Genomic DNA, 27,687 nt, shown 5'->3' with positions numbered 1-27,687 from the left:
TAATTTCCACATGAGAAAACCTTATCCTTTCAAATAGCACACACCTGCTTGGCAACCACAAAACACACTCACCTCATTTCCTCGCCAGGACAAAAACATGGCAACCTTTCACTTCACTCCATCTCCAACCCTCACTCTGCCTACGCAAAACCACCCCACCAAACTGTCTGCTGCATTCCAGCTCAACCCGCGGGCTCGGCGCGCCAGCTCAAGCCGGTTCTTCTCTGCCATTGTCAGGTCATACAAAGTAGTCATCGAGCACCAGGGTCAGACCACGGAGCTGGAGGTGGAACCCGACGAGACCATTCTATCCAAGGCGCTCGACTCTGGCCTGTCTGTGCCGCACGACTGCAAGCTTGGAGTATGCATGACTTGCCCGGCTCGGCTTGTGAGCGGCTCGGTTGATCAGAGCGAAGGTATGCTCAGTGATGATGTGGTGGAGCGCGGGTATGCGCTCTTGTGTGCGGCGTACCCACGTTCGGATTGTCGGTTTAGGACCATTCCTGAGGATGAGCTGCTGTCATTGCAATTAGCAACAGCTAATGATTAAATCTCGGATTTGTTGATTAAGTATATCTTGAACATGTTGGTCTCAAATTGTTGAATGGGTCAGTCTTTGCTTCTCACTATAAATCATTTTCTGTGCCGCTTTCCGTTAATGTTTGTGTCATCATCTTGGTTCAAGATTAATGAGATGAGCTCCAATGAAGAATTGGAATAGTTTGAAAAGGGTGGCCTCAAAAGAATATAAAATGTAGAAGTAATAATTTCATCGTAATGCTTATACTTTGGATTATTTGGGTTTGAGATTACTCCATTACTTATTATTGCTGAAAAAATGATAGATATGTTTTGAGTTATAATGCAAGTACTAGATAGTTCTAAATACTGTGGTTTAAAACTAAGTGGTACTAAGTTATGGGATTTACATACTGTGGCAGAAATGTGGATAATGGTTATTGCTGAAACAACAATTATATTGTACAATTGCAAAATCAAACTAATTTATTGACATAGGGACAGGAAATTGAAGAAAAATATCTGATTTTTATTCATACATTACAAAGAACTAATCAAACAACAGCAACTAATTGTACAAAGAGATGATGCAGGACAATCCTGATCATAAAAACTGATCATGCTATTGAAATATGTGACAACCATCTGATAAATAATACCTCTCAACAGGCGTTTAATTGCATAGCAGAGAGAGGTGAACTGAAGTAGTATTGTCATGAGCCATTGTCTTCTCAGCAAAGGGAAGAAGTAGGCTTTCTTTGTAAAATATGCATTCATTTCCCGGCACAATATTTATGTTTTTTAGCTGCCTAAATTGTGTGGAATTTGTTTCCATTGCTCTGCACTGGCATGAAGTGAACCCCATCAGTTTCTAATAGCTCCTGCCGGTGAACATTCTCACACTGATCAGACTTTACTATAAAGTGTACAGTGAAAAGCAATCAAATCAGAGCCATAGTTTCAAATGAGAATGTAAAATCAAGCTCGGTATCGGCTTACTAAACTAGCTTTAAATAACAACCGGAACAACCGCACAAAGATATTTTCAATTTCATTTGAAATTAATGTATCAATTTACTGACTAGAATTTAAAGTCAGTGTATCTAACGGTGAACATGACGTTATTTTATATAAATTTATTAAAATATGTGTCAACATTAACATTATGTACACCATTAGATATACTAATTTTAAATTCTAACAATCAAATTGACACTATCTATTTCAAATGAATGGAGAGGATCATATACTATCTATCTTTTAGGAGGTGTATATCGGACCGGTTTTTTGGGGTCTTCTTTGCTTAAGCTTCACCTTCACATTAACGCCATTATCAATGATAGACTGAAGCACAATCTGAAGCTTCCCCTCCAACCTCTCACCCTTCCTTGGCGTGTAAACCACATCGTGAATATCATCAGCCAATGTTCTCTGAGCCAGAACTGCCCCCACAGCAGCACAAGCAGTGGCATTCCTTGTCGAAGCCAGGTCAAACTTCATATCCTTAGAAATGGAATGCGCCACAGCAACAACCTTACTCGTCAGGCGGTGAACAACACAGGCACGAACAGAAGCCTTGGATATGTAAATGTCCAGGCAAAAGGGCTCGTGGTAAGGACCCGTAAGCTGATTAAAAGTAGGAGTTCTCAGCTTCTTCTTCCCAACACAAAGACTATCCGTATCAGCAACATGAGACATAGAAAATTTGTTATTCAAAACCTTTGGAATGTTTTCACCTCTAGAGGCCGAACTACGAGCTGGGTTGTTGTCCGTCTTGTCCAACTTTTTGCTTTCTTTTTTATCATCCTTTTTCTTTGAAGATTTCCTCCGATGAAAATCAAAACTGTACTCTTCAAATTCCTTGGAGTCCCGGTCAAGTTTGAAGAATAGATTGCCGCGAATTCTCATATTATCTATGTCATCAAAATCCGGATCACTCTCAATTTGTGAGGAACTATAATCAACCGTCTCATCAACAACTTCCTCCGCATGAGAAATTGTTCCCAACGAGGCCCCCTCCGTTCCTCGCCATGCTTGTGCCAAACTCGACGAGACTTGCCAAGTATCATGGTCCACAAGCTCGATATCGTAACCACCCGAATCGGGTTTGATGTCGGAGAGTAATGGAGAGAGATGAAGTCTATTGGAATGGTTGGTAGCTGGTACCGAATGTCTGGGCGCTTCGTTCTCCTTATCAAGGATAGTTGTGCAAAATCTATACGGCCCTGAAAGGAAACGAGAATTCACCGCGGATGCAAAGGCGGTGCTTCTCCTCAAGAAAAACAATGCCATGATTAGAGCTAAATAGAGAAGAGTGGGAGTTCACAGGAACAAAGCATCGAGCAGGTGGTGGGCGATATCTGATTTTACCACACGCTAACCCCAGCCATTTCTTTCGTGAAACCGACAGCTTGGAGTGGAGAGTTTGGCAAATCTTACTACGGTGTTCTCTGTGCACTTGTCAAATCTTATTGCCACTGATTTGCATCCCATACGCATCCCTTGTACTGTTGCATGCCGTGAGCCGTGTCCCACTCTTCCCCTCGAGGTCAGCCACAAGGCCCAGAACGTTGGACTTGGTCATATAATATTGGCGTAATCTATAAGGAGATTATTCAAACCAGGCCATATGTGTCTTGTTTATAAAGACGGGATTGTGACATTCGTTTATATCCATTATCTTCTAGTTTAGGCATTGGGGGTCAATAAAAATAATACAAGCTGTCATTGGCAGTATGTTCCAACTAAAAGCGACACAAACAGGCAACGAAGGACGGGGCAGTTAAATTATGACTCATGAATTTTTATTTTTTATTTTTGCGAGTATGACTCATGGAAATTGATATGCCTTTTGGGTGTTTTTCTTTTTAGTTTTTGTTTTAAAAATTTAAAAAGGGAAAATAAAATGCAATCACAACCTCACTATCCTCATGGATAGTGTTAGATCCAAAATTCGTCACATACCGAATGGGCTGGTGCTCTCTTGCAAAACAAAGAAAAGGGTTATTAGTAGGCTTTCGGTCATGAGATCAAAGACACTTTAATGTCTAAGTAGTGTGCCTTAACTTGAGGAAAGAGATAATGGAAAGAAAGAGAGACAGAGAGAATAGAGCTCCCGTAGAGTGAGAATGGGTGTGTTAAAAATGTTCGGGAATTTGTTTGGTGAATGGAAGAATCTCATTTTGTAGCTAAACTTTCTTGTCTTTTTGGGCCTCCTTAGGCTCTCATGGTAAATGGCTTGTTATGAAGCTCTCTTGGACCTAGCATCAATGGCCTTTTAATCAGCTTGAGTCTCCGGTCTCAAGTGCGTTTTTTGTATCAATCATATATGCATATCCTTAGAATCTTTTGCCAAACAAGTACTTAGTATACGATCATTTGGAATGAAATTAATTTTTGTATTGTCTAATTTCGTAATGAACCATCTACAACATTTTGTCCCTAAAGAATGTTACCTCGACATCTAGAATATCAAAGTCATTGTGCTTCATACCAAAAACAAAAAACCACGAAAACAAAAACGATTTTGTGTTCATCTAGTTGGATGATTGACAAACAAAATATCCAAGTCCCTAGAACCTTTTAAATCTTAATAATTTTTTTGATAAGTAAATTGATTTTTAAATCTTAATAATTGATTTTTATTTTATTTTTATTTTTTTAATTGCAAACTAGCGTTTGCTCAACTCAAAAATAAGATTACAATCTGTTAAACAAGAAAAATTAATTAAATCACAATCAAACAAGGCATCAGGCAAATTTAGACCCCAAGTTTCATGCACCCATTGGCCATTACTCTACAAACAAGGCAGAAAAGAGTTTCATATAGAATAAAAGGCAAGCAACATTTATTCCCTCTAACCATCACCATTTTTTCAATGTCTCCCAATGTTTTAATTTTATTTTTACAAAATCTTCAAATTTACCATCAAAATTACAGTGTCCCGACAAGAATACCCTCATTTTTATATTATAAAGAGTACAAAAATATTACAACCCCAATAGTAAATTAAAATGACATTACAAAAATTAAAAAAATTATGATGATATACAAATGGAATAGATAAAATAATTATAGAAGTCATCTTGCATCCTTGTGTCACTCCAATAGGGTGACTTTTAAAATTATCATTTAATCAAAATTCAATAATGATCAATCACAAGCACAATAGTAATTTTAGAAGCCACATCAATTTTTAGAATACACAATTATAACTTCTAACATTACTCGAAATAGATAGATGGGATAAATGTAGATAACCCTAAATCAAATACCATCTATTTCAGGGAAGAAAAAAGATAAAACTTCAGAAATTAAACGCATGGCATTTGTTTCAATTTGAACCCGCATTCTAAGAGAAGGCAGTAGATTAGAACAAAACGGTAAACAGTTTCCACAACTATATAAACGGCACTGGTGGTTCCTCAAAAGTCCTTGATGCTGTTTTCAGGCCATCCTAATTAATTTCCACAGTCACCTAGAACTAAAGTTTGATCAACATTAGAAATACAACTTCTCACCACGACACAGCAAGAAGCATGACAAATGTTAAAGATTAACACACATACATCGCTACCATTAAACGGTTAGTGATTACAGACAAACCATTGAGAGGAAAGCAAATGAGATTGGGGTCATCATATCAGTGGTTACCATCTTCAAAGGGTAGTCATGTCTATCGGTAGTAAGCCTGCTGATAAGCTGGTGCCATGCCATTCCCATACCCACCATATGCAGGATAGTTCATGGGAGCAACAGGGTATGATCCAGCAAGAGGGGGAGGGGCTGCTTCTGGCGAGTATGCATAGGGATTCGTTGGTGGGCTTCTGCTGCCATACATGGCCGGTGGGGAATGGTACGGGGAGATGCCAGCAGGGTACTGAGCATGAGAGGGAGACCTCATAATTGTAGGAGCAGCAGGGAAGGAAGATACATATGCATTTGTCAAACGCCCAGCCTTGGCAGGAGGCATGGGGCCACCATTGTTGGCCCGTGTTCTTTTGTTGGCAGGTACAGCAGCAGGTTTTCTCTTCTCTGTCTTGGTCTTCTCTAGCTGTTCAAGCCGTTTCTTTAGGTTTTCTGGAGGAAACTCGGCCTCTAGTTTGTACTCTTCAATGCACTTTATGACAGCCCGGAGAGCCGACTGCTCTTTCCGTCCAGCTAATTGCTGCAAAATCAATAAATCAATACTGATTAGTTAAAATTTTGTTGCCCCCACATGTAAAGAAAACATAAAATTTGCTCATCCCCATTAAGTACAGCTCTAGAGCCATATAGGTAGTTGGCAACAATTGCAGTCAATCTCATAGGTAGTTGGCAACAATTGCAGTCAATCTCATAGGTAGTTGGCAACAATTGCAGACAATCTCATCATAACGTATTTGAATTATCATACAGATAAGGATATTGTCAGAAGTCAGGCCTATATCATGTGACATTCGACACAAACGAGGGAAATCAGGCATTGGAAGACTAAACAACAAAGAGATAATTTACAAGTACAGCCCATAAGAGTTATTAGGATAAAAAAGATTGAAGATGAAATTATGAAAGAAATACCGCAGCTCGGCCAGGACTATTGGGATCCTCCAAAATAGAAGCTGCAGCCTTCTTTGCATCCTTCAAAAAGGCTTTCAAAAGAGGAACAGGCGGAAACTTATCTACAAGGCCAACTTCGTAAGTAAAATGCACTGCATCTAGCTGCTGTCCCCTGCTGATTAATTCTTTAATCATATCTGCACATATCAACACCCTAAAAGTATTAAACACTCTACTAGTCCAGACATTCATGATTAGCAGTATTACAAGTGTCAGCATAAATCATATATATCATGATAGCAACGCATGAAGCAGACATCAAGTAGTTCTACCTGGAAACATAATATAATTTTCACACGTACAAAAAATGTTCTAGCTTTTACAAACAAGTAATTTACAACACAGTTTACAGGCTATCTTTACTTATTTGAATAGGTTTTTACTCCTCCCCACAAGTTATACTCATGACAATTAAGATATTCATCAATTCAACAGAATTAGCCAAAATATTAAACTCGAGCCAGAGCAAGACTGCAAAAGAGAGTTTTGAGATTTTTTTTTGGCACAAATACTTGTTACTTCTTGAACGTTCAAAGCTTATTAAAATATGAACAGATTAGGGTGATATTGTTGAACCAGACCTTAACTCCTTCGACTGGGTCTTTGAAATAATACAACATCAACATATAACTCATTCAATTTTAAAGCTTTTCCATCTCAAATGAAAGTGCACCAAGGATTTTTTTTTTTTTTTTTTTTTTTTCTGGAAAGTAATATTATATTCATGCATTAACATATAAAACATGTACATGCCATATGCTTATGCATAAACCATATGCCATGATAGAAAGGAAAACAACCAAAAGAGCATAGGCAAAAATTATAGGACGACCAGGAACCTGAATGTCCATAATATGATAATACTTTGATGTAAGCATGCAAGAATGCCAAAAAACAATGATGGAGTTACTGAAAGATACTATTTGTCTCCTTCCACATCAACCATCAAAAAGCCAGGTACTCCATAATATAAGACCTTTGCATCATATGAAAAGACCTATCTAAACACTACCTCCTGAATCAAGGAGTAAGCAACGAAATTGACCAAAAAAAAAAAAAAAAAAAAGGGATTTCAAACTGCAAGAACACATTCATTGGAAGTGATCCACTCCAATTAATCATACTGCCTACAACAGATAGCTTTTCAAAATTATCAACCACATGAAAGCACCACTACAAGGAATCGCAGTTTCCAAAAATCATAAGCAACACTAAGCAATGGCTCTTGAATTGCATCGAACCCCAGAGACTCAATAATGCTTGGCCTAAAGGCACATGCTCATGCTGCTTGTACAATAGCAAAAGACGCACACACTCACAGCGAGCCAGGTGTGGCAAAATTCAAATAGACCCAAAAAGCCCATGATTCTGCTGCTAACAGAATGCATTATTTACATATCACCAGCCTACTACTCGCACTGACTAACGGATACACCATATTTACATCACTTTCAAGGCAAAATATTTCCATATCGCTACTTAATTCACAAGTAAAAGCTCAGTCGGAAAATATAAGCCCCCAACATCCCATGCTGCTACTTACTCACTGGACAGTCAACACCCAACCCAGCTCACTCGGTCACTCCCTACTCTCACATGCTCTCGGACATGCAGCTATTGCACTTCAAAATGCAGCTAAATCATTTTCCTTCTTTTCTTTTCCAATTTAACTTGTGGGTACAATGAAGAAGTGTGGAAAACTGAGAACTAACTCTCTCGAAACCGCGATCATACCGTTCGCAGAGTAAATATTATCCAAACAAAAGCTGAGAATCTGACGACTAGAAAAGCTGGCTTACGGTTTCCTAGTCCAGAGAAGAAAAAACTAAGCAATAAAACATACCAGGCATTTCATTGCCGAGTCCAAGCGACACCGCGAGCTTGGGCATCTGCTTCCGCCAGGCCGACCCAACCACAAGCTTCCTGTACAAATCCACATCCCCCTTCTTCACAATCCCAAACGTCACCAAATGCTGCAGGAATGTGTGCACGTCCGGGGTCTTCACGTTCTCGATCCCACCGCGCTCCTCCAGGCTCGCCTTCCACGTCTCGGCGATCTCCTTGGCGCGCTCCTTCACGCTCGGCGTCACCAGCAGCCTCGACTTCCCGATCATCGGATCCACCACCACAGGTATCAGCGACTCCAGCACCAGAACGCAGGCCCAGCCCAAATCATTCCCTCTCTCGCTCTTGTCCACCCTCTTGTCCACCGGAAACACCTCCGATATCGATTCCAGCACGAACCTCGACGGATCCACGCACTCGGCCAGAGCTAGAGGCATCTGAGCCCTCAACGCGTCCAGCTCCTTCTTCTTCCCAGTGATGAACCTCCAAAAGCCTAGAGAGTCCATTTTGAAGCAAAAAGACTTCAGACTCAGCAGTAAGCCCTCGTCGTTGTCGACCTCTCCGTTCTCGTCCTCGTGGGAGGACTTCAGGAGAGCCGTGAGTGCAGCCTCCGTGTTCGCTTCCACTTTCTCCAGTGCGATCTCAACGCTGCCTTGGATGGTGACCTCGCGCTTCTCGAGATCGTTGAGGGAGGCCTTGGTCTCGTGGTCTAGAGTCTGGATTTTGTTCCTGAGGGCCTCGGACTTCTTCAGGATGTTTTGCTCCAAGGACAAGAAGTGGTCCGAAAGCTCTCTCCAGAGGAGCGTGCAGCTCGTCATCAGCGAGGTCTGCCTCTGGAACTCGTCAAAGCTCGGCGGAGTCAACTCGGTCAACTCGCCAGGATCGGGGATCGACCCCATGGTTGTTGCTTCGTACTCACTGCAACTCAGTAGCAGAATCAGAACCAGCACAAGAAAATCCAAACCCTAGAAATCAAACCGAAAACGAAAACGAAAAGAGACAGAGAAAGAGAGAGGAAGAGAGAGGGTACCAGATAAAGTTGAGTGTGCAGTGAACAAACGGTGACGTGACGTGGTACGGGTAAACGAGAGACACGTGTAATGGCGTCTGAAAAAGCTATGTCCAGGGTGGGTTCTAGAGTGCGCCGGGGGTGCGTAGAGGTTGAGTTACGCACGTAGCACGAGAGTGGGCTAAAGTGGACGGGTGGCGTAAGGGGGTGCGCAGGATAAGAATGGTAAAGTGAGGCTGGTGACGTAGGATAAGGGCATGTTTGGGTGGAGTGAAGGACAAGGGGAGAGTACTTTCGCGGAAACCGAAGTCAGATCAGAAATGCGAGAGGTAGAGAGAGAGAGAGAGAGAGAGAGAGGGGAAAAGCTGGAAAAGTTGGAGGGTGGGTGGTGAGGTGGGCCAGGCCCACTGGCACCACATGGGTGGAGTCAGATAAAGTAGAGGCATTGCCGGGTTAAGATATGCACAGTAGGTGCAGTGAGAATGAGGCATGCGCATCACCGTGACACAATGCAAGGCTCTGTATATTAACTTTTTGATAGGATTTTGGGTAAAGAAAAGAAAATTATCGGGAGTTTTTTTTTTTTTTTTTAATAGTTTAGATTTGAATTCAAGTTTTTTATGAAAAAAAAAGTAAAATTAAATATGGACAATTAAAAAAATTATTGGAGATCTTCTATAATTTTTTTGTTTTTATAGCACCTAAGGACCGTTGAAAAAATTATTGAAAATCTCCTATAATTTCTTTTTAGAACACCTAACCCAAATTAAGAGAAAAATGTCTCATTTATATTTAATGAGCTAATGTGATACTATTTATTAGTTTTTAATTTTTTAGAAAAAAGTATTCAAACCGCCCTTAAATGATCATGCAATTTGCAATTATTCTTAGAAAATTGCTATGAACTTATTTTGTCTTGCAAAAAAAACAAAAATACACTAAATCTTTTTCAAAAGACAAATTACCTATAAATTTGGAAAAAACAAAAACAAAAAAGCAAAACCCACAGCCGCCGTGAGTCTTGTGTAAGACACCCAATTTTTATTTTTTTTATATATAATTTTTTTATCATGGTTATTTATATTATTTTTAAATAGAAGGGGGTACAGTACAATTTTTTTTTTTTTTTGGTAGTTTGTGAAAGGTATTGCAAATTATTTATAATTTGAAAAGAGATATGTAAACTTTTTTTTAATGGTAATTTTTATCGCCACGTCAAAAATTATATGCTTAAAAGTGTAGAGTTAAGAGTGCATCTAATATATATATATATATATATATATATATATATATTTTGAAACAAGAATAAACAGCGCCACGTAGCATCATAAAAAGAGAGCAAGATGAAGTGTGTACACAAAAGAACTGTACTGGACCAGTGATGACACGTAAAACTGGGCCAGCTATTTAAGGGGCCCATCTGTCTTGATTGGCGTATTCCCAGCCCAGTTTAAGTGGGGTTCTGGGCACACAAGATATTTATCTTTTAGCTTAGGAGTTGTGTTGGATGTTTAATAATGGAAGGCGGCCCAACTTTTACTTACCCCCCACTTGAAATTTAAACTATCAGAACTCGGATCTAATTAGAAAGCCATAATTGAGAATGATTTCATGCACCTTGGACGTCTTCTTAAAATACTCGATTAATATGAAGGAAAATCAGCAAAGTCCAACACTTGTTTATCATTAAATCTACCTAGTGATAATGACAGTTTTGTCCACGCTTGGCCATATTTAAACCAAAAGTGAATGTTGATGAAACCTGACAAACAAAATCATTATAATAAAAGAAAACTTTAGATAAACCAACGACGGATTTGACATTTTTACTGTTATTGTCCAAAAAAATTTTGAATTCTTATTAGAAAGTCAAGACATCTCGAAATAAGCACCAAATTCTTTTGAAACTTGAATTAATTCAATCGATTCATTTGTAACCCCACAAAGAAATCACTTGGAAATATCATCAGCAGGGTCTAGTTGTGTTGGTTACTTACAGCTCCCAACACAAAATATTTGGAATATTATTAGTAGCAAGTATTTGTGGCTTTGTTCATGTTTCATAATATTTCTGGGCGTGCATGGATTATAGTCCTTCCAACAATAATTAGTTGTCCAAATTATAATTAGCAATTTGACAATTATTAAAAAAGTTCATATAGAACCGAATTGTACAAACAAATTTTAAGTTGCTCGACAACTTACCTGGTCAGCTAGGTTTTACATGGACTCTCTCACAATAGCTGCCCAAATTACTAGAAATTTAAATAGCTAATTGTTGTGCATACCTATGGGTTTGAAACCCTTTCTAAACAAATATTCCATACATCTTTCCTTTTCTTTTCAAGCAAAAACAAATCCGTGAATTCTAAACACTAAATTAGTCAGTGAGGAACATCTGCAGAGTTAACCAGTAGCTAGAAATAATACCATCTAATACCAGAGAAATGCCATTGCATTACCAAGAAGAAGCACCATCATTCAAGGAGGCTGCACGACATATGGCATCAGAATTTGTTGGCATGTTACATTACAGTTTTTCATCATAAAACAAATAGAAGGCCAAAGGATCAGATGTTCTCCAGACTTGGTGCCTATAAATTAGAAAAAACAACAATGCCTATCATTGTCACCAAGAATCTACTTGGACAGGTATTCCCTCCGGCTCTCAACCACGACCTTCTTCCTCGTGTCGACATCAATTTTCTCCAGATCGGAAGCAGTTCCGAGATAACCATAAAAGATCCTCTTTTTCTCTCCCGTCTTCTCGTCCACCTGCATAAGGTTTGGGTTCTTCTCGTCATCCCTGCCAAAAGACACGGGCTGTTGGCGAGCCCAAGCCCTGCGTCCATGATTTTCTTTCTCAAAGAATTCTGCAAACCGCATCGCCTCCTTAAGGCCTGATTGATCACCAGAAAACTTAACCAGGGTTATACCCAGGTGACCCTCTCTCCCATACAAAGACTTTGACTTGCCACTCCCAAATCCAAGATCTGAAACACAAAGACCAATGAGGGAAAAAAATGCCAAAAGGGCTTTGTTGTTTCATAAGTTGAGTGCACTCTACAAAGTCTTAAGGGTAACCACCAAAGGTAATTGAAATAACTTCTAGGGTTCCAAATGTTATTGAACTTAATGATATGGGTCACAATTCAAGGCAATTTCCATAATCACCAACCAACATTTTCAGATCCTCTACAAAAGAAACCCGAAGGCCCCCAAAAAACACCAAACTATTATTAATCTCTTGCTTGATGGCTACAGGTTAGATGTCAAAACACTCTCACAAAGTGTAAGCAAAAATCATGTCTAGAATGTATATGAAAGATCAAAAAAACATATGGAACAAAATGCAGGCTCAAACACCATTACCACCAGATGATATTAGGAGATGCTACATTAAGTACAAGTGAAAAATATACTCGTCGAAAAATTCCTAACTAGAAGGAGAAGGGAGAAACACGACATGCAAATCAAGGTACCCTAAAGCATAAAGGAACAGTAAAACATAATAAGACCCTATAACACAAAGGAAGTACCATTTAACACTTGACAATAACCAATTTGTGATGAATTGTCAGCAAACATGATGTAACATGAGGAACCAACAATCTATTAGGTTAGAATGATTAAAATAGAATTTAGAAACCATAAGTGGGTTCCACCTGGACAAAGAAATCCAATTGGATTGACCAGCAACGTCTGATGCGCGCAGCTTAAACTTCCTCATTTTTGCCTTTTCTTCCAATAAGTTTAAATATATAAGTTAAAAGGAAAATCATAATCTACTTGCTAGCAGGCCATTTCATAAAATGGAAGCAGCATTAATATTACCTTAATCCCATGGTATGAGACCCGAAACATTCAAGTTATGTCTAGCTTTCCTAACACAATTGGAACAATATTAGATACATTAAAATGAATCTTCTTTAGATTATGAACGGCTGAACATTCACATGCTTCTTTCAGCTAGCTGTCTAAGATTGTTTTATCATCTTCACCAACAGTTAAATAGATCCCAATATTCTACTAAATAAGAACTAGTTTTCAGAACTTTTCCCAATAGTTGTGAATCCAAATATATCACATTTGACAACTTCTCCGAAGCAATTCTGTATTTTTTTTTTTTTTTTTTTTGTGGCTAAAAGCTCATTTCCAAAACCTCTTCAGCTTTTCTTTGACTCATAAAAAACTAGTATGTATATATATATATTAAAAAAAAAAAAAGAAAGCACTAATTCCAAACATTAAAACAAATGCTGCTAGTGAAATTACATTAACTCCTTTCACTTGGGAGTTAAATCTTCAATAAGATTTTAAAAAAAAAAAAAAAAAAAAAAAAAAAAAGAAAGAAAGAAAAGAAAAAAGAAAAGAAGGAAAAACCAAGTTATCTGCCACAAAATTACCAATATGAAATATGTATCACAGTAAAAGTCAGATTATCAAAAGCCTGGCAACAACTAACAAGTAGATGCTAAGCAATACTCGGACGAAGAGAGTGGAGTTGGTGCACCAACCAAATCAAGAGATATAGCAAGATATTATGAAACTCAACTGACACAAATGGCTGCTTTCAAACATGATCTTAATACCATTTCCTGTTAAAAGAAAAGAAGTACAACCAAAACCGATCATGTGGATATAAAACCTAAAAAGTGGACACAGGCAGGTCCAAACCCAGTTAAAACCAGCGACTTCGAGTTTGTGGGTTTGTGCTGTGGATCGACTACGTTAACTGAACCACATAGGATGAGAACATGTTGGAATGGCTCATTCATCTAATGCAAACCCACATGGTGCAAAATCATTCAAGCTTAGGCATGGGCTGAAAATCACAAGCCAGTACATACATGCCTGAAACATGCCTGCAATTTTTTGTAAAATTTATAAACAAAAAAAAAAAAAAAAGGGGAGGGGGGGGGGGGGGGGACACGAAAGGAAACCGGAAAAGACGATTGTATAATATTACTTGCAATTGACACAGTAGCAACCATAAAAGAGACCTGCACATGTTTGCTCTCAATCATTAATATCATCCACGAGCTCATGATTTAGGTAATTTGATCCCAGACTTCTTCAATCTGAGTTGGATAAGAAGAGTCCTTGAATGGGTTTGGGGAAACCCTCACCTATAGGCAGGGCTTAACATCACCAATAACACAAATTTTATAATTTGGGAAGTTGTTGGTGTTTGGAGGGGGGGGAGGGGGGGGGGACACCATAACAATTCTTAGGCTTGGTCTGTGACAGTGACACCTCAAAAAATTAGTCACACATTGGGAAGATGAATTGCCCACTCCAAAAATTAGTCATACATTGGGAAGATGAATTGTCCATATGGAGTGGGTAGATTACTTTATTTTTTTATGCAAGTAAAAGGATTTCATTAAAAACCAAAAGGTGCACCCAAGTACACAAGAAGTGTATATAAGACACCTAAACAATACAACAACAACAAAAAGAAGAGAAAAAAAAGGTCATGAAATGTGCAAACAATCATAAGCAGCTATCCATTGAAAAAGGGTATGGGAAAATAAGGCCATTCCACCATCGTCCTCTCACTATCTTCAAAGCTCTAATCTCTCTTTTTTTCCTCCAAATTCACCACATCAAATAGAGCGGGATAATTTTCCACAAAGCTTCACTTTGAGAATTACCAATCTTCCTTCTCTAAGAAGTGAAGAGATCTCTCACACGATGAGGCATGACCCACGCTAAGCCAAAAAGACCGAAAATAGAGTACCATAAGGCAGTAGCTATCTCACAATGGAGAAAGCGGTGATAAACGGTTTCCCCACTCTTCCTAAACATGCAGCACCAATCTACTACAACGATTTTCCGCTTGCTTAAGTTGTCCACTATGAGGATCTTACCTAAAGCGGCAAACCAAGTGAAGGAAGCCACTCTGAACAAGGCTCTGTTCTGCCAAATACACCTCCAAGAGAAGGGGTTGCTCATGAGGGATTAAGACATTATAGAATGATTTTACATCAAACAATCCTTTCTTGGAGGGGTTCCATCAAAGCTTGTCAGCACCATCCTATTCTAGCTTAATGGAATACAATTGATCGAAGAACGAGGAAAAGAATTCTATCCCTCAATCATGCATTGTTCTAACAAAATTAACATTCCACTTAGGAGAACCATTAAAGAGATCACCCACGAAAGCAGCCTTAATACAAGAAATGCTATACAACTTCGGAAACGCTGCCTTAAAGGCCATTCCCCACACCACACATCATGCCAAAACTAATCTTGGAGCTATCACCCACCTTAAAATTAGAACTAGAAAACTCTTCCCACCCCCTTTCCTAATGGACTTCTAGAGTCCCACCCCATAAGACACAAAAACTTCATTAGAGCACCACCCACCCCACTAACTGCCATATTTCACATCCACCACCTTTCTCCAAAGATCCTCTCTCATAGATGTAACGCCACAACCACTTCCCTAGAAGGGCTCAGTAGAACATAAAAACCAGCAACACAAATGACGGAGGTGATCTGAGTCTGCCCCACATAAAACTAAAGTGTCATCTGCAAACAGAAAACGAGTGATATCAAACCCACCAACATTCCCCGTCCCCACAGAGAAGCCAGACAACAAACCCCCACCCACTACAACAAATATCATCCTACTAAGCCTCCATCACAATGACAAACAACAGCAGAGACATAGGGTCACCCTATCTCAAGCCTAAGAGCTACTAAAAAACCGATGGGAGTGCCGTTCAACAAAACAAAAACAAAAAACGCACCGAAGAGATACAATTATTCATGTTCGCCATGTCCCCCCAAAACTGCTCCTTAGCATGTACAACAAAAAATCTCAATTAATATGATCATAAGCTTTTTCTAAGTCTAATTTGCATAGCACATCCGGCTTCCCCAGATTCTATTCTACTATCAAGGCATTCATTAAGAACATGATCTAGGATATGCCTTCCTTAGATGAAAACATTCTGCGATTTAGAAATAATCTTCTCCTAGACCATCTTCACCCTATTAGCTAGAACCTTGGCAATAACTTTGTAAATGCCACTCACTAAATTAATTGGGCGAAATTCCTCCTTTCAAACTTATCTCTAGCATGGAAGTCATGAAATACCTTCATGATGTCTTCTTTTAATACATCCTAGCAAGCTTGGAAGAACGCCATAAAGTGCTAGGTGGGACTAACTTTATAAGTGAGATTCTAGGTAGCCCAAATTACTTGACTAAACCTTTTGGAGTGATAGCGCAAATGTGGCTAGCACTTTCCTTGGGTCATTACAAATAATATCAGAGCAACCTAATAACATCATGTGGCATTGAGGCACTGCATGACATGGGCCCTAACAATGACGTCATGGATTTGAGTGGAGGAGAATGTGACACTCCCGAAAATTAGTCCCACATTGGAAAGATGAATTGCCCACATAGAATGAATGGATTATAAAAGAGCTCATGGGTGCTAAGTCCTACATTGGTTCATTACTAGGTTAAACTGGGCTTTATAAGTGATTTTAAGGAGCTTCAATTGCAACTTGAGTAATCCTTTTAGAATAATAGCGCAAGTGTTTTTTTTATAAGTAATATAAACAATGATTTCCCTAGTTGTTACATGATCTTTAATAAATAATGAGCTTAGACCCCAACCAAGTACCTCCTTGAGCCTTAGATTTGGTCTAGTAGTAAATCCTGGTCGCCTCGCATAAGCTCCGCTTGATACAAGCCTCAGCCATAATCACCTCCAACCATACATTAACAACTATAGAGTTCACTAACCAACCATATTGGCCCCACCCGCTTCTCATAAATTACACCTCTCTACATTTCCCTCCTAATTATTGAGTTAGTGCCACCCCTCCTTTGCCCGTAAAAAGTTTGGCCCACGGCACTCAGTGGAATCATCTATGAAAATCCGGAAATCACTCTTCTTTTAGCTTGGACCCTCAATCTATGAACCTTCCAATAATTAATATATTTCTCCAAAATACCCCATAAAACTAAGGCATTTCACTCATGCTAGCTTTCCAAAGAAAGGAATGCTTGTGATATCTTACTAAAGAAAACAATTTTTAAATTTAAAAGGAAAAAAAAAAAGAAAAGAGATCATTGTTCTTGAACAATGTATCACATAAAACCTTAAATGGGGAATCAATAATTACTAATATTTCATCACCAATTCTTTAAAATAACTCAACCCCAAAATATTGTGGTGTTTGCCTAGGATAATTCGACAACCCCTAGAATTGGGTATCTGATTGCCTTGAACCAACCAGCCTAACCAACCTAACCAAGTAGAAGCCCTCACCTTATTATAAAAAAAAGTCATGAAAAACAAGTATGCATTGGTAAGAATGAGCATGACAAAGATTCAGACTCTGAAAAGGCAGGTAAATCTTTGTTAAAGCTAAAATAAAAAAGGAGGCCATGGCCAAAGATGTACACCCGTGCATGAAAGTAATAAAAGTTGCATCAGTGAAGGAGAGCAATTGAAGTGGTTGGACGAGACCAAGGACACAAACTTCTTGATAAACAACGAAAATAATGATGATTATGGATCATGGCAATCATGATATGCAACAACACCATAAAGGTGTTCACTATGAGAACTACATCTCTACCAAAAATTCACGTCTAAATACCAGTAAAGACGTTACTTACTGTTCAGGTTAAAGCATTCAAAGAAAAAATAAAATACGAAATTAGTTAGACTGATGACTAGTCATTTAAGCAGTAACACTAAATACCAAAAATGAAGTGCCCTGACACCCATCAAAAATTACCATACGAGTCAAACTGAACTTGAATAACATGTAATACAATAGCAAACAAAGATGCAATGCAGAAATTTTGCATCTTAACGATGTGCTCAGGCAGAATCTTCAAATATAAGTTTTCACACACTCTCCACTACATCCCACCCAACCCCCAAAGCACCCTCTCTTTTAACCCATCATATAGAAACAATAGACCAAAGACTCAAATCACAATCATCTGTACGGGAATCCAGTTAGAGGTTCCCAAGCAAGCACATCTGCAACAAAGCTAAGAATGTTACTTGGGAGGCACATCTGCAACAAAGCTAAAAATGTTACTCTTCCCAAATGAACAATGCTATAATCGACCAACTCAACTGAGCTATTGTAACGACCCATACTATAAAAGCAAAGACTAATAGGAACTGAAGTACCAAAAAGAAACTTTGACGTCACAAAACAGCATAAAATACGGAATGGTATGGCCAACTTAACTAGCTATTGTAACAATCCGTATTATAAAAGCAAAGACTAATGTGAACCAAACTACCAAAAAGGAAATTTAACGTCACAAAACAGCATAAAACCGGAAGAATGGTAAACCATGCCCAAAAAAAAACAGAAAAGAAGAAGAAAAAAGATAACAGGTCAAAACAGATAAGCAGAAATTGGGCTCTACCAAATAACAAGTATGAGGCAAAAAAACTCTTCCAGTGACAAATGGACTATACACGCAAATGAATTGAGTATCAATGAGATGACAAAAATGAAGTATCATAAACTAACAAAAAAAAATAAGCTGGGGGTTACTGTAGAACAAATAAATAAAAAGTGACTTAAAAAAGGGAAAATAAATATATATACACTTGATCAGGCCTTAATCCTAATTTCCTAGGGTCAAATACATGTATCCTATTCTGTCATTCAGCTCTATGTAAGGCCATTTCCACTAATGACAAAGACTGCTGCATAACAAAAAAGCCCTCCACTACGTATCACTAAGTTCCAGAATAAAAGGGTCCTTGAAATCAAATTAGTGATCATTAGAAAGGTGGGGCATGAAAATTAAACCAGAGAGGTTTGCATGCAACCATACCCTAGAACTCTCCCTTATACACTCCAATTACCCTTTGAAATGATGGAAACCTTTCTCAGAGGAGATTGGTGGGCTGGGGATCATGAGAATAGGGACAATAAATAGTAGCGCAGATAGAGGGTTTCACAAGAAATTTTTTACAAGGTGCTCTTTAACTGAGACAATAGAGCAAGGTCTTACTTGAGAAAAAGATGGAGCATACAGAAATGGGTTGGTTCGGTGTAATTTTATAGATACCCATAAGGAACTAGCAAAACTAATCATGAAAATATCATAGGAATTTTGCTATAGATGGTGACTCAACTAAAATCAAATGCATGCATCCGATCTAGAAAACCAGAGGCCAACCCTTTCGCAAGGACATTTTGATACAAATAGCACAAAAATGACAGAAATGAAAGGGCGCATTATACCTCTAATTTTATTATCCATTGCTTTGTTTCCCAAACCTTCCATGCGCCCCTCTTTACTCCTTCCAGTGATTGTATTTTGGATGATCACCACAGGTGGCCATATGATCAGATCATCCTGGTTTGCTGCTGCTTCATCAGCAGATAGAAACTGATATGTCTTTGAGTTATCAGGTGGCGTTGAGTAGTTCCACCCCATTAAAACACACAGAGCTTTGTGTAAGCCCAAGTGATCCAATCTCAAGTCAGCATTATCTGAGTTGTAAGTGTGCATTATGAGACCATGCATGTCTGAAAAGTCTTTAGAAGACCTGAAATTATGCACATCAAGGGCATTGAAGAATATAATTCAGGTTTTCCTTACAGATATCAGTGTGTGCCTTAATGTTTCAACTATAAGGGGAATGAAGGCAATGCCTTCACCAGGGAATAAGTGAAAATCTCAGATATCAAGACTAAACAATAGCATTGACTAGAGCTAGATAACAAGCATCAACTATATCAGTTGCATCATAGAACAACAGTATATAACAATGAAGTTGTTCCATTGTGTACAAAACAATTACTCCACTAGATAATTACAGATGAGTTTAATTCTATCACGTGGAAAGATTCCAAAGTTTCATAAAATGACATCCTTTTGGTTTTAATTTGTGGTGAAGCCACCATTTTTTTCAATGACTCGAATCTGATGTGATGGATTGGTGCCTCCAATTTATAAAAATGGAAGTAGAACAATTTACTAACTAGGGACCTCAAAATGCACACCAATTTAACTGCACAATTAAGGTTCACCAACATCTCAACCTAAAAGTATGGCACCATTGCCCTTGAGCCTAAGAAACATATCAATTAGTATATAACATCAACGTCAGAAAAACATATATCATCATTCTTATAGACGGGACATTGTTTCCAATCAAAATGAAAAAAAAAAATAAAAACAAAAACAATACAGCGCCATGCCATCCATAAGTTAACAGTATCTGAGTGAATGCAACATATACAAAGCTGAGAAACTTATGTAAATTAACTACTGCCAGCTAAACCATTGAATACACCAGCGCATTTTTCATAGGAATACAATTGGGACAGTTGGTAGTTTTGTGAAAATAAAAATCAGCTTAAGTCCAGCATTGCAGCTGATATAGTCTATCATTTCCGTCGTAGCCAAAAAAGAAAACAAAGGGCAATCAGCTTGAACCAGCAGTATGTAATGGCAGGTAAACTAACAGAAGAAGAAGATGCGTAATTGAACCTATGTTTCGGTAAGTAATAACACATAGCCAAGACAGCAATCAGAAACCCTCCAAGTCAAACATAAAAGCAAAAGATCTTAAACTCCTTTAAATTAAAACAGATTAGGTGTTAAACAGGCTGATGCACTAACCTTTATAGTTTATATGATATTCCATATCTTATGCTCTACAGCGCAACCTCTCACTTCCAATATACGCTCATTTCTCATTCTATCCTCTTTGGTTGCCAATTATTCATCTTAGATCCTCATTTCATATACAATCACGTTGTCAACATGTGGATGCCATACAATGACTGGTATAAATCAGATTTATAGCCAGGTAATACAATTTTAAACCTTTAACACATCTTCTATGACCACATGACACAATGAAGCACATATCCACTTAGAAAATCTAGCAATTCTACGTTCTCATTGTTCAATGTCCTCTTCCTCACAATAGTCAAATAGTCAAGCTGCAATTACAAAAGAACGAAAGAACAAAGCCGCCGGGAACAGGGAAGCAAAAACTCTTGCACATGTACTGCAGCAACATTGCACTGAATGAGTCATAACGTAAAGAGATAAAGCTAACTAATTAATTTCAGTCTTCCAGCATGTGCTATAATTACATTGCATTCACTCCGATACACATAGAGAAACAGATGCACACACAAAGAGACATTGATACAAATACAAGTGAGAGTATATACGTAGTGGATACTGCCAACCAAATGCATGAAGTCCAACCATTAAAATGGATTACTTCACAAGACAAAGACCACATTCCAGACGAAGAACAACACGAGTATCAGTTGGAAGTGACGTTACACTATAAGCCACCTATCAGACAACTGACTAAAATGGTCATCGGCCAATTGGAGATGTTTCAGTACAAAACATAGAGATGGTAACCCCTAAATATGCACCACCTAATCTATTAACGTGAGAAAAAAGAGAGGCCATACACATCTGTCTTCTAAATCAACAAAAAAACATAAAAGATAAGCAATTAAAGAACTGATTCAAAATCAGAAAGGAGATAAGCTGAATCCGATGAAAAACTTATTAGCCACTGTGCATCCCATAACCTAAATTACATGGTACAACTTATTAGCCACTTGTTCTTTTTGCCCCTACTAGCTTGGTGGCTTCTCTTGTAAACTTCATGTGTACAAGTGCCTTACGTTTTTAATAATATCTCGATTACTTATAAAATAAAATGATGACATCAAGAAGGCATGACTCCAATGCATTGGAACACATCAGAAAACAAGATCATTGGCTACTGTCAGTGATTAATATTCAGACATTTGAACTACAGCATTTTTTTTTGATAAGTTCTTTGCTATTTTAACTACAACATTTGCATATAGACTCACAATTTAACACACTGAATTACTAATGAGTAACATTCAAGAAATTAGTTTTCCCAATCTATCAATCTTACTAAAGCAACTAACTTGAATGCACAAGCTTCTTTCATGTGTATCCTGCATCACAGGTCCCAAAATATATAGGACTGCTAACATTTTGAAAAGTAATATTCAGTGCAAGAAGTTATGTCCCCAGACAACAGCAGCTGGCAAACAGAGACCATCACCTTTGTTGCGAAAATCAACAAGTTGGCTAGCACTATATAGATTACCAACTTGAACCATAAGCAGGTCCCTATTCACTAACATTTACAGAACACATTCTACAGCACATAATCAGATAAAGGCCCTAAAAATTATGTCATAAGCATCGTACAACTCTTACGCCAAGGCGTAGATGGATCACTCCTAATGATTAAAAAAAAAAGAGTAGAGACCTGATCTCACTATGCAATTAGTGTAAACAAAAGCACATGGAGAGCTAATGCCTTAATCCTAATCCCAACCAACTGAATAATGCATCCGCGACTACAATATAAATACACACACACACACACACACACACAAAGTTATTGTGACTTTAAGATGGCATGATTGTAATAAGTATTCCCAATGATGGTATATCAGTCTATTATATTATTTCCAACACACACAGTGCAATAGTGAGAGGTGGAGCAGAGATTTTCTAAATACCAATCTTCTTTCTCAATTCTTTTCTTGTTCTCTCTAAACCCTAAAATTAAGTGCCCATATGCCCCCGCTTTTCTAATAGGAAAATCCTTTGATCTATATCCACTCTAAATGAAACTGAATACATCATCCAAACTAGATGCTGATCCACACACACTGACACTGTTAATGTGATCCTATCCACCCACCTTTCCAAATTTTTATGAGTAAATCAGTTCAATAGAAAGTGCCAAGAGAGACTCCAATTAGGAAGAAAAAGAAGAACATATGCCTGCATCATCAAAACTAGAGGCTGATCCAGTACTACATGCCTGCACTCCTAACTAAGTAGCAACAAATGCAATACAATTAAAACCATCTGAATATAGATTAGAATAACAAGATCTGCAATGCAAGGTGCAGCAACTGGAGAAAAGCACATATAACATAAACGAGCAAGTATATGGTCAAACTTTTACAGCTCAAAGGGAAGATTGACAATATTCAGGCACAAAAGAAGCAATAACATGGATTATAGAAATCCTGGATTCGCAGGGAATGCTATTTCTTCTTGGTTCTTCGAACCAATAACACTTTCTTAGAACAAATCAAAATTCATTATTTCCCACTTCGTCTACTTTACATAGACTTTGAATTATTGGAGATAGGACGTTAGGAATCTAATTCAAATAAACACAACATAATGGCAGCAAACTTTTCCAGATACTTGGTCCATGATTATGTTAAAACCCTCAAATAAATGCCAAACTTACCAAACAACTAAAGGATCATCAGAAATATAGAAATCCAGCTCAAAAAAGGAATAATACATATTAGAATTATAGAATAGATCATACAACCAGCTTCTTCAAATACATACACAGACCAAAACAAGATATGAGAGATGAGAAACTTTCTTGCAGAAGCATTATGAATAGCTGAACCTAATAACAATCTGTTGTTCAGGCACAGAAGCAAGAAGCAGCATCATACACCTAAATTCAACTCTCATATTGGGCAAACAGTAGTCTCAAAGGTCATGTGAAGCATAACTTTACTAGAGAAAGAGCCAAAAGATTATATCAGGAAATGCAACCAATTAGGAACAGATATCTACTTGACAAAGTTGATCATGAAGAAATAAGACGTAAGGAAGTACAGGCTCCCTTAACAAGCTGATCTTAAAGAACCAAAAAATTATATCAGGAAATGCAACAAATTAGGAATAAAGGAACTCCTTGACAAATTTAGCGCTCGTCCGTCAAAGTTGATCATCAAGAAATAAGATATAAGGAAGTAAAGGCTTTCTTAACAAGCCGATCCCTTCAGAAACAATAAGAGACAGTTCCTTCCTTCATGACAAAGCAAATAAGCAAGACTAGTCTTCAAGACCAAACAAAAAAAAGTGCGATGTACTATTCAATTCTAAGTGCGCACCATGCATGCACACGCAGCACGCATCTTAAGCATAATGTGAAAAGCACCTGTCAGCAATACCCACTAGGTGCATTCATAAACTGAGGAAACGACCAATTGTAACCATCTAAGGTGAAGTGTGGTCCTCAAAGTACACTATGAAGTCCTATATAATGACAAGACCAGTTCCTCCAAAGCCCTCTTTGTGAAACAACATCCTGAGGTAATAACAGTTGACAAACTTGCCAATACACAATTTCACATTGTAACTGGATCAACCATAAATCAAACAGCTCACTTATGGATATACTAATCCCTAAATCAACCTACACACTCGAGATTTCTAAATAATTGCAGATTAGGTCAAACATAAAATCAATCACAGAACCACATTTTTGACACTTATTTCAAATCTCCTTGCAATCAGTCAAGTTAACTTATCTTGACATCAAAAACGAAAAGCACACGAAAACGAGATGTATATCAAACTTGATGAACACCTTTGATAGTTCTGTATATATCGCAACAGTCGCCTATGCATAGACAGGCACAGAATGCATTTGACTTCTTCAACACTCAGCTCAACAATATGTAAAGAGACTCCAAAACAAATCCTTTTTCATAATCTAATACACGAAAATAATCACATTTGAGTATGGAACACTAACTAAATAGCCATTCCCAGTTCACACACAAAAAAGGAAAAATAAAATAAAAGTTCCCTTAAACTTTTTCCATCTACTCATTTGGCATAACTCTTGTTGATAGGCCAAATGAACACGGCACCAATGTATAAAGTGATAAGTTACACAGACGCCGATCTCATTATATTGCAAAGAGTGGTTAAAAGCGCACACAGTACGAAACCTTTGCCTAAGGTCAACTAATGCAGTGTCTCCTAAAAGCCTATCCATTTAATTTCAGCCAAGCAAATTTGAAAGAAACAAAACAAAACCGCAAGAAACACAGCCAAGCCCAAGATAATCAGACCTGCCACAAACAATGCATTGAAGCCGCCCATGCTTCCCTTCGTCCAAGTAATTCTTCCTCTGACCCGCATTCTCATTCACCAACTTCGCAAACCGAAGAAAGGCCTTCTTTAACGCGTTCTGATCAACCTCGAGGTGCTTAAGACCCAAACTCTCACCACCGCCGCCGCCTCCACCAACCCTCATATACTTAAAGGACCTATACTCATCGCCCCGGCCAAACGCACCACTGGTTCCGGCCAAAACCTCGCCACCGGGACCCGCCGGAAACCCATTCGGGTTCCCGTACTGCCTCTGCTTTGCGAACTCGTCCTTCTCGTCGTCCTCCCCGTACTTCCTCTTCATCGACCCCTCGCCAGGCCCTCGCCCATCGAGCCCTAGAGAGTTCCAGTAATCCTGATGCCTAGTGAACCCTCCGGGGCTTATCGGCGCCGGGAACCGCTTGTCAAATTCGGGCCGTGCCGGAAAGAACCGCCCGGCGGGGTCCACGGGAGTGAAATCATGGTAATCCAGCGGGAGAGCGAAATACGACCGGACGGTTTCGTCTGCGAGAACGATGGTCCGGCGCTCGAGCATGTGGAACCCGTAGATCGGCGGAGGCGGTGGACCCAGGGCCGCGGGGTCCGGGAACGGAAACGTAGCTCCGGGAGATGGGACTGGGCCTGGACCGGAGCGAGAGGTCGGGTTATGGGCCGGGCTCTGAGTAGGTCCGGGCTTCGGGGATGGGTTGGATGGGGGTTTATTGGGTTTCGGGTCGCCGGGTTTTCTTGTCTGCTCGGAGGGAGGATTGTTGGATTCCCAGCGGGATTTTCGGTGAGAGGAGGATGCTGACGATGAAGGGGGCTTATGCGACGCGCTTTTGTTATGGTTACCTCCGGCCATCCGCGCCTGAGGAGCTTCTCTTTTTTTCGACAGAATATGTGCGAGTTAGCGGAGAGGAGGAGACTGAGAGTAATAAATAGTAAGGTCGTCTTCTTTCGAACAGTCTAGGCATGTAGATGTTACGTCTTGGAGCGTTGGATGGACGGACTGGAACCAATTTGAAGATCCGCAGCCGTTCGATCATGAAGTAAAATAACATGTCATTTGTCAAACAATTTGTTCTATGATGGATATCCATCATTGATGATTAGGGGGTATAGCCTATGTGTGTTGTTAACACTATAACACTGTCTATTCCCTGTAAAAAAAATTACAATGATTAGTATAAAAAAAAAAGTGAAAAAAAAAATTTTATTTTATAGTAATTTTTTTATTTAAATAGTAGTAAAAAATAAATTATGTGATATAAAAAGTGAGAATGTTTTGATATTGATTGTTTTGAAAAAAATAAATAAATAAATAATATTTAGGAGTGGGAAAGAGTTTAACAAACAACCCCTATAATATTTAATCGTCCATATGGGTTTTGGGCGAATTTTTGGTCCCTAACCCTAGGCGGCCATATATCATATATAAATTACATAATTTAATCTTAAAATGACATCATTTCATCTAGGAAAAGAGTAGAAAACGAAACGCAAATATCTTTTTTTTTTTTTTTTCAATACCTCTCTCCGCAGCCACAACTCTCTTCCAACTCTTTCTCTCTCCCTTTAGAGCACTCTAGTATTTTCATATTACAACATTGTTTGTTTAAAAACTCATACAATAAAACATGCAGTACAACCTTTTAACTACTTTGGAAGGAGTTCACTTATCATGTTTAGCTTTAAATTCTGTCATTGTGCTTCTGTAGTGTTTTATTCATTTCCTGGATTGATAGCGTACTTTAATTTACGAATTCCAAAATCTCAATTTGAATTAAAATTCTCTTTTGAAGTCTCCTACAAAACTTCTCATTTGAACGAGTTTTGACAACCGGCTCTCTAAGGTAGGCTTGTTTGAATAGGCTTTAGATTACATGTGATCGTGGCATGTACTACCCCCAAGCATTTTGAAAACACCCATTTAAATGAAAACTCTACCTTTAAACGTGATCAGACAGGTGTTATTGTATAATTGAACTTGACATGACACACTAACAAAGTCTATTAAAATTTTGGACAATAATTAAACACCTGATATGACACACTAACGGAATCCATTAAAATTTTGGATGAAAGTTGATTGTATGGACTTATTTGTTATTTTTGCATGCCACCTGAAACTCTTATAATATTTATATACAAGTATACAACATGTAACTCATTGCAAATAAGTGTAATCATTGAGGCCAATTTTGTATTTTCACAAAAAACAATCGACCATCACTCCATTTAGGACCAACCTCAACTAGGTAGTTAAATCAACAGTATCCTTAAATAGTAGAGCCAGCATATTCTAATTCAATCAGCAAATCCAGCATAAATCGAGTACGACCCCACACTTCAACACAATTTAGAAAGGGGCGGCAAGCTTTAGAAAGAAAGGGCAAGGCTACCCCATATTACATAAGACTGTAACGATGCGGCACAATGAAGATGATTCGGAATCGAAGGAAGTGGTCAAATCCAAATTAATTTAATAACAATTTTAGGCCTTTTAACATGGTTCAAATGTTTCACATATGGCTAGCACACGACTACAAGTGTACTTCTCTTCCTCCCTCTATTATATCATAACTGCCATTTTCAGCAAGGGTGAAACCATAGCATTATTGTCATAACAATTTTGCCCATACACAATCATCAATGCGCCAGTTGCCACTAACCCCCAACCAACTAACACAGAATCCACAACTCATCTGCTGCTGCACTTGTAATCACTATTAAACAGGCCACTTTTTACCCAAAC

At 38.5% G+C, this 27,687-nt stretch overlaps 4 protein-coding genes across 4 annotated transcripts; 1 reads left to right on the top strand and 3 right to left on the bottom strand.

Moving 5' to 3' along the window:
* Positions 1 to 17: 17 nt before the first annotated feature.
* On the top strand, positions 18 to 720 carry FDC1 (2Fe-2S ferredoxin-like superfamily protein). The gene has a single exon (XM_059578976.2). It carries the CDS (start codon positions 98 to 100, stop codon positions 548 to 550), a length of 453 nt encoding a protein of 150 aa, XP_059434959.1. The 5' UTR covers positions 18 to 97; the 3' UTR covers positions 551 to 720.
* Positions 721 to 1,028: 308 nt separating this feature from the next.
* Positions 1,029 to 3,179, bottom strand: LOC132167929 (Ribosomal L18p/L5e family protein). Its single transcript, XM_088512861.1, has one exon. The coding sequence runs from the start codon at positions 2,809 to 2,811 to the stop codon at positions 1,780 to 1,782; it is 1,032 nt and encodes a 343-aa protein (XP_088368987.1). The 5' UTR covers positions 2,812 to 3,179; the 3' UTR covers positions 1,029 to 1,779.
* A 1,887-nt stretch (positions 3,180 to 5,066) lies between these two features.
* LOC132177309 (FRIGIDA-like protein 4a) lies at positions 5,067 to 8,985 on the bottom strand. The gene is made up of 3 exons (XM_059589579.2): positions 7,962 to 8,985; positions 6,080 to 6,255; positions 5,067 to 5,687 (listed from the first exon to the last, which is right to left on the bottom strand). Exons 1-3 carry the CDS (start codon positions 8,860 to 8,862, stop codon positions 5,196 to 5,198), a joined length of 1,569 nt encoding a protein of 522 aa, XP_059445562.1. The 5' UTR covers positions 8,863 to 8,985; the 3' UTR covers positions 5,067 to 5,195.
* A 2,227-nt stretch (positions 8,986 to 11,212) lies between these two features.
* Positions 11,213 to 25,879, bottom strand: LOC132183425 (RNA recognition motif XS domain protein). The gene is made up of 3 exons (XM_059596863.2): positions 24,914 to 25,879; positions 19,226 to 19,533; positions 11,213 to 11,965 (listed from the first exon to the last, which is right to left on the bottom strand). Exons 1-3 carry the CDS (start codon positions 25,792 to 25,794, stop codon positions 11,613 to 11,615), a joined length of 1,542 nt encoding a protein of 513 aa, XP_059452846.2. The 5' UTR covers positions 25,795 to 25,879; the 3' UTR covers positions 11,213 to 11,612.
* Between the last annotated feature and the right edge of the window lie 1,808 nt (positions 25,880 to 27,687).

This window comes from Corylus avellana, chromosome 2 (assembly GCF_965113065.1).
Source record: "Corylus avellana chromosome 2, dhCorAvel1.hap1.2, whole genome shotgun sequence".
NCBI classification, from domain to species: domain Eukaryota; kingdom Viridiplantae; phylum Streptophyta; class Magnoliopsida; order Fagales; family Betulaceae; genus Corylus; species Corylus avellana.
This window is presented reverse-complemented; position numbering and strand designations above follow the sequence as displayed.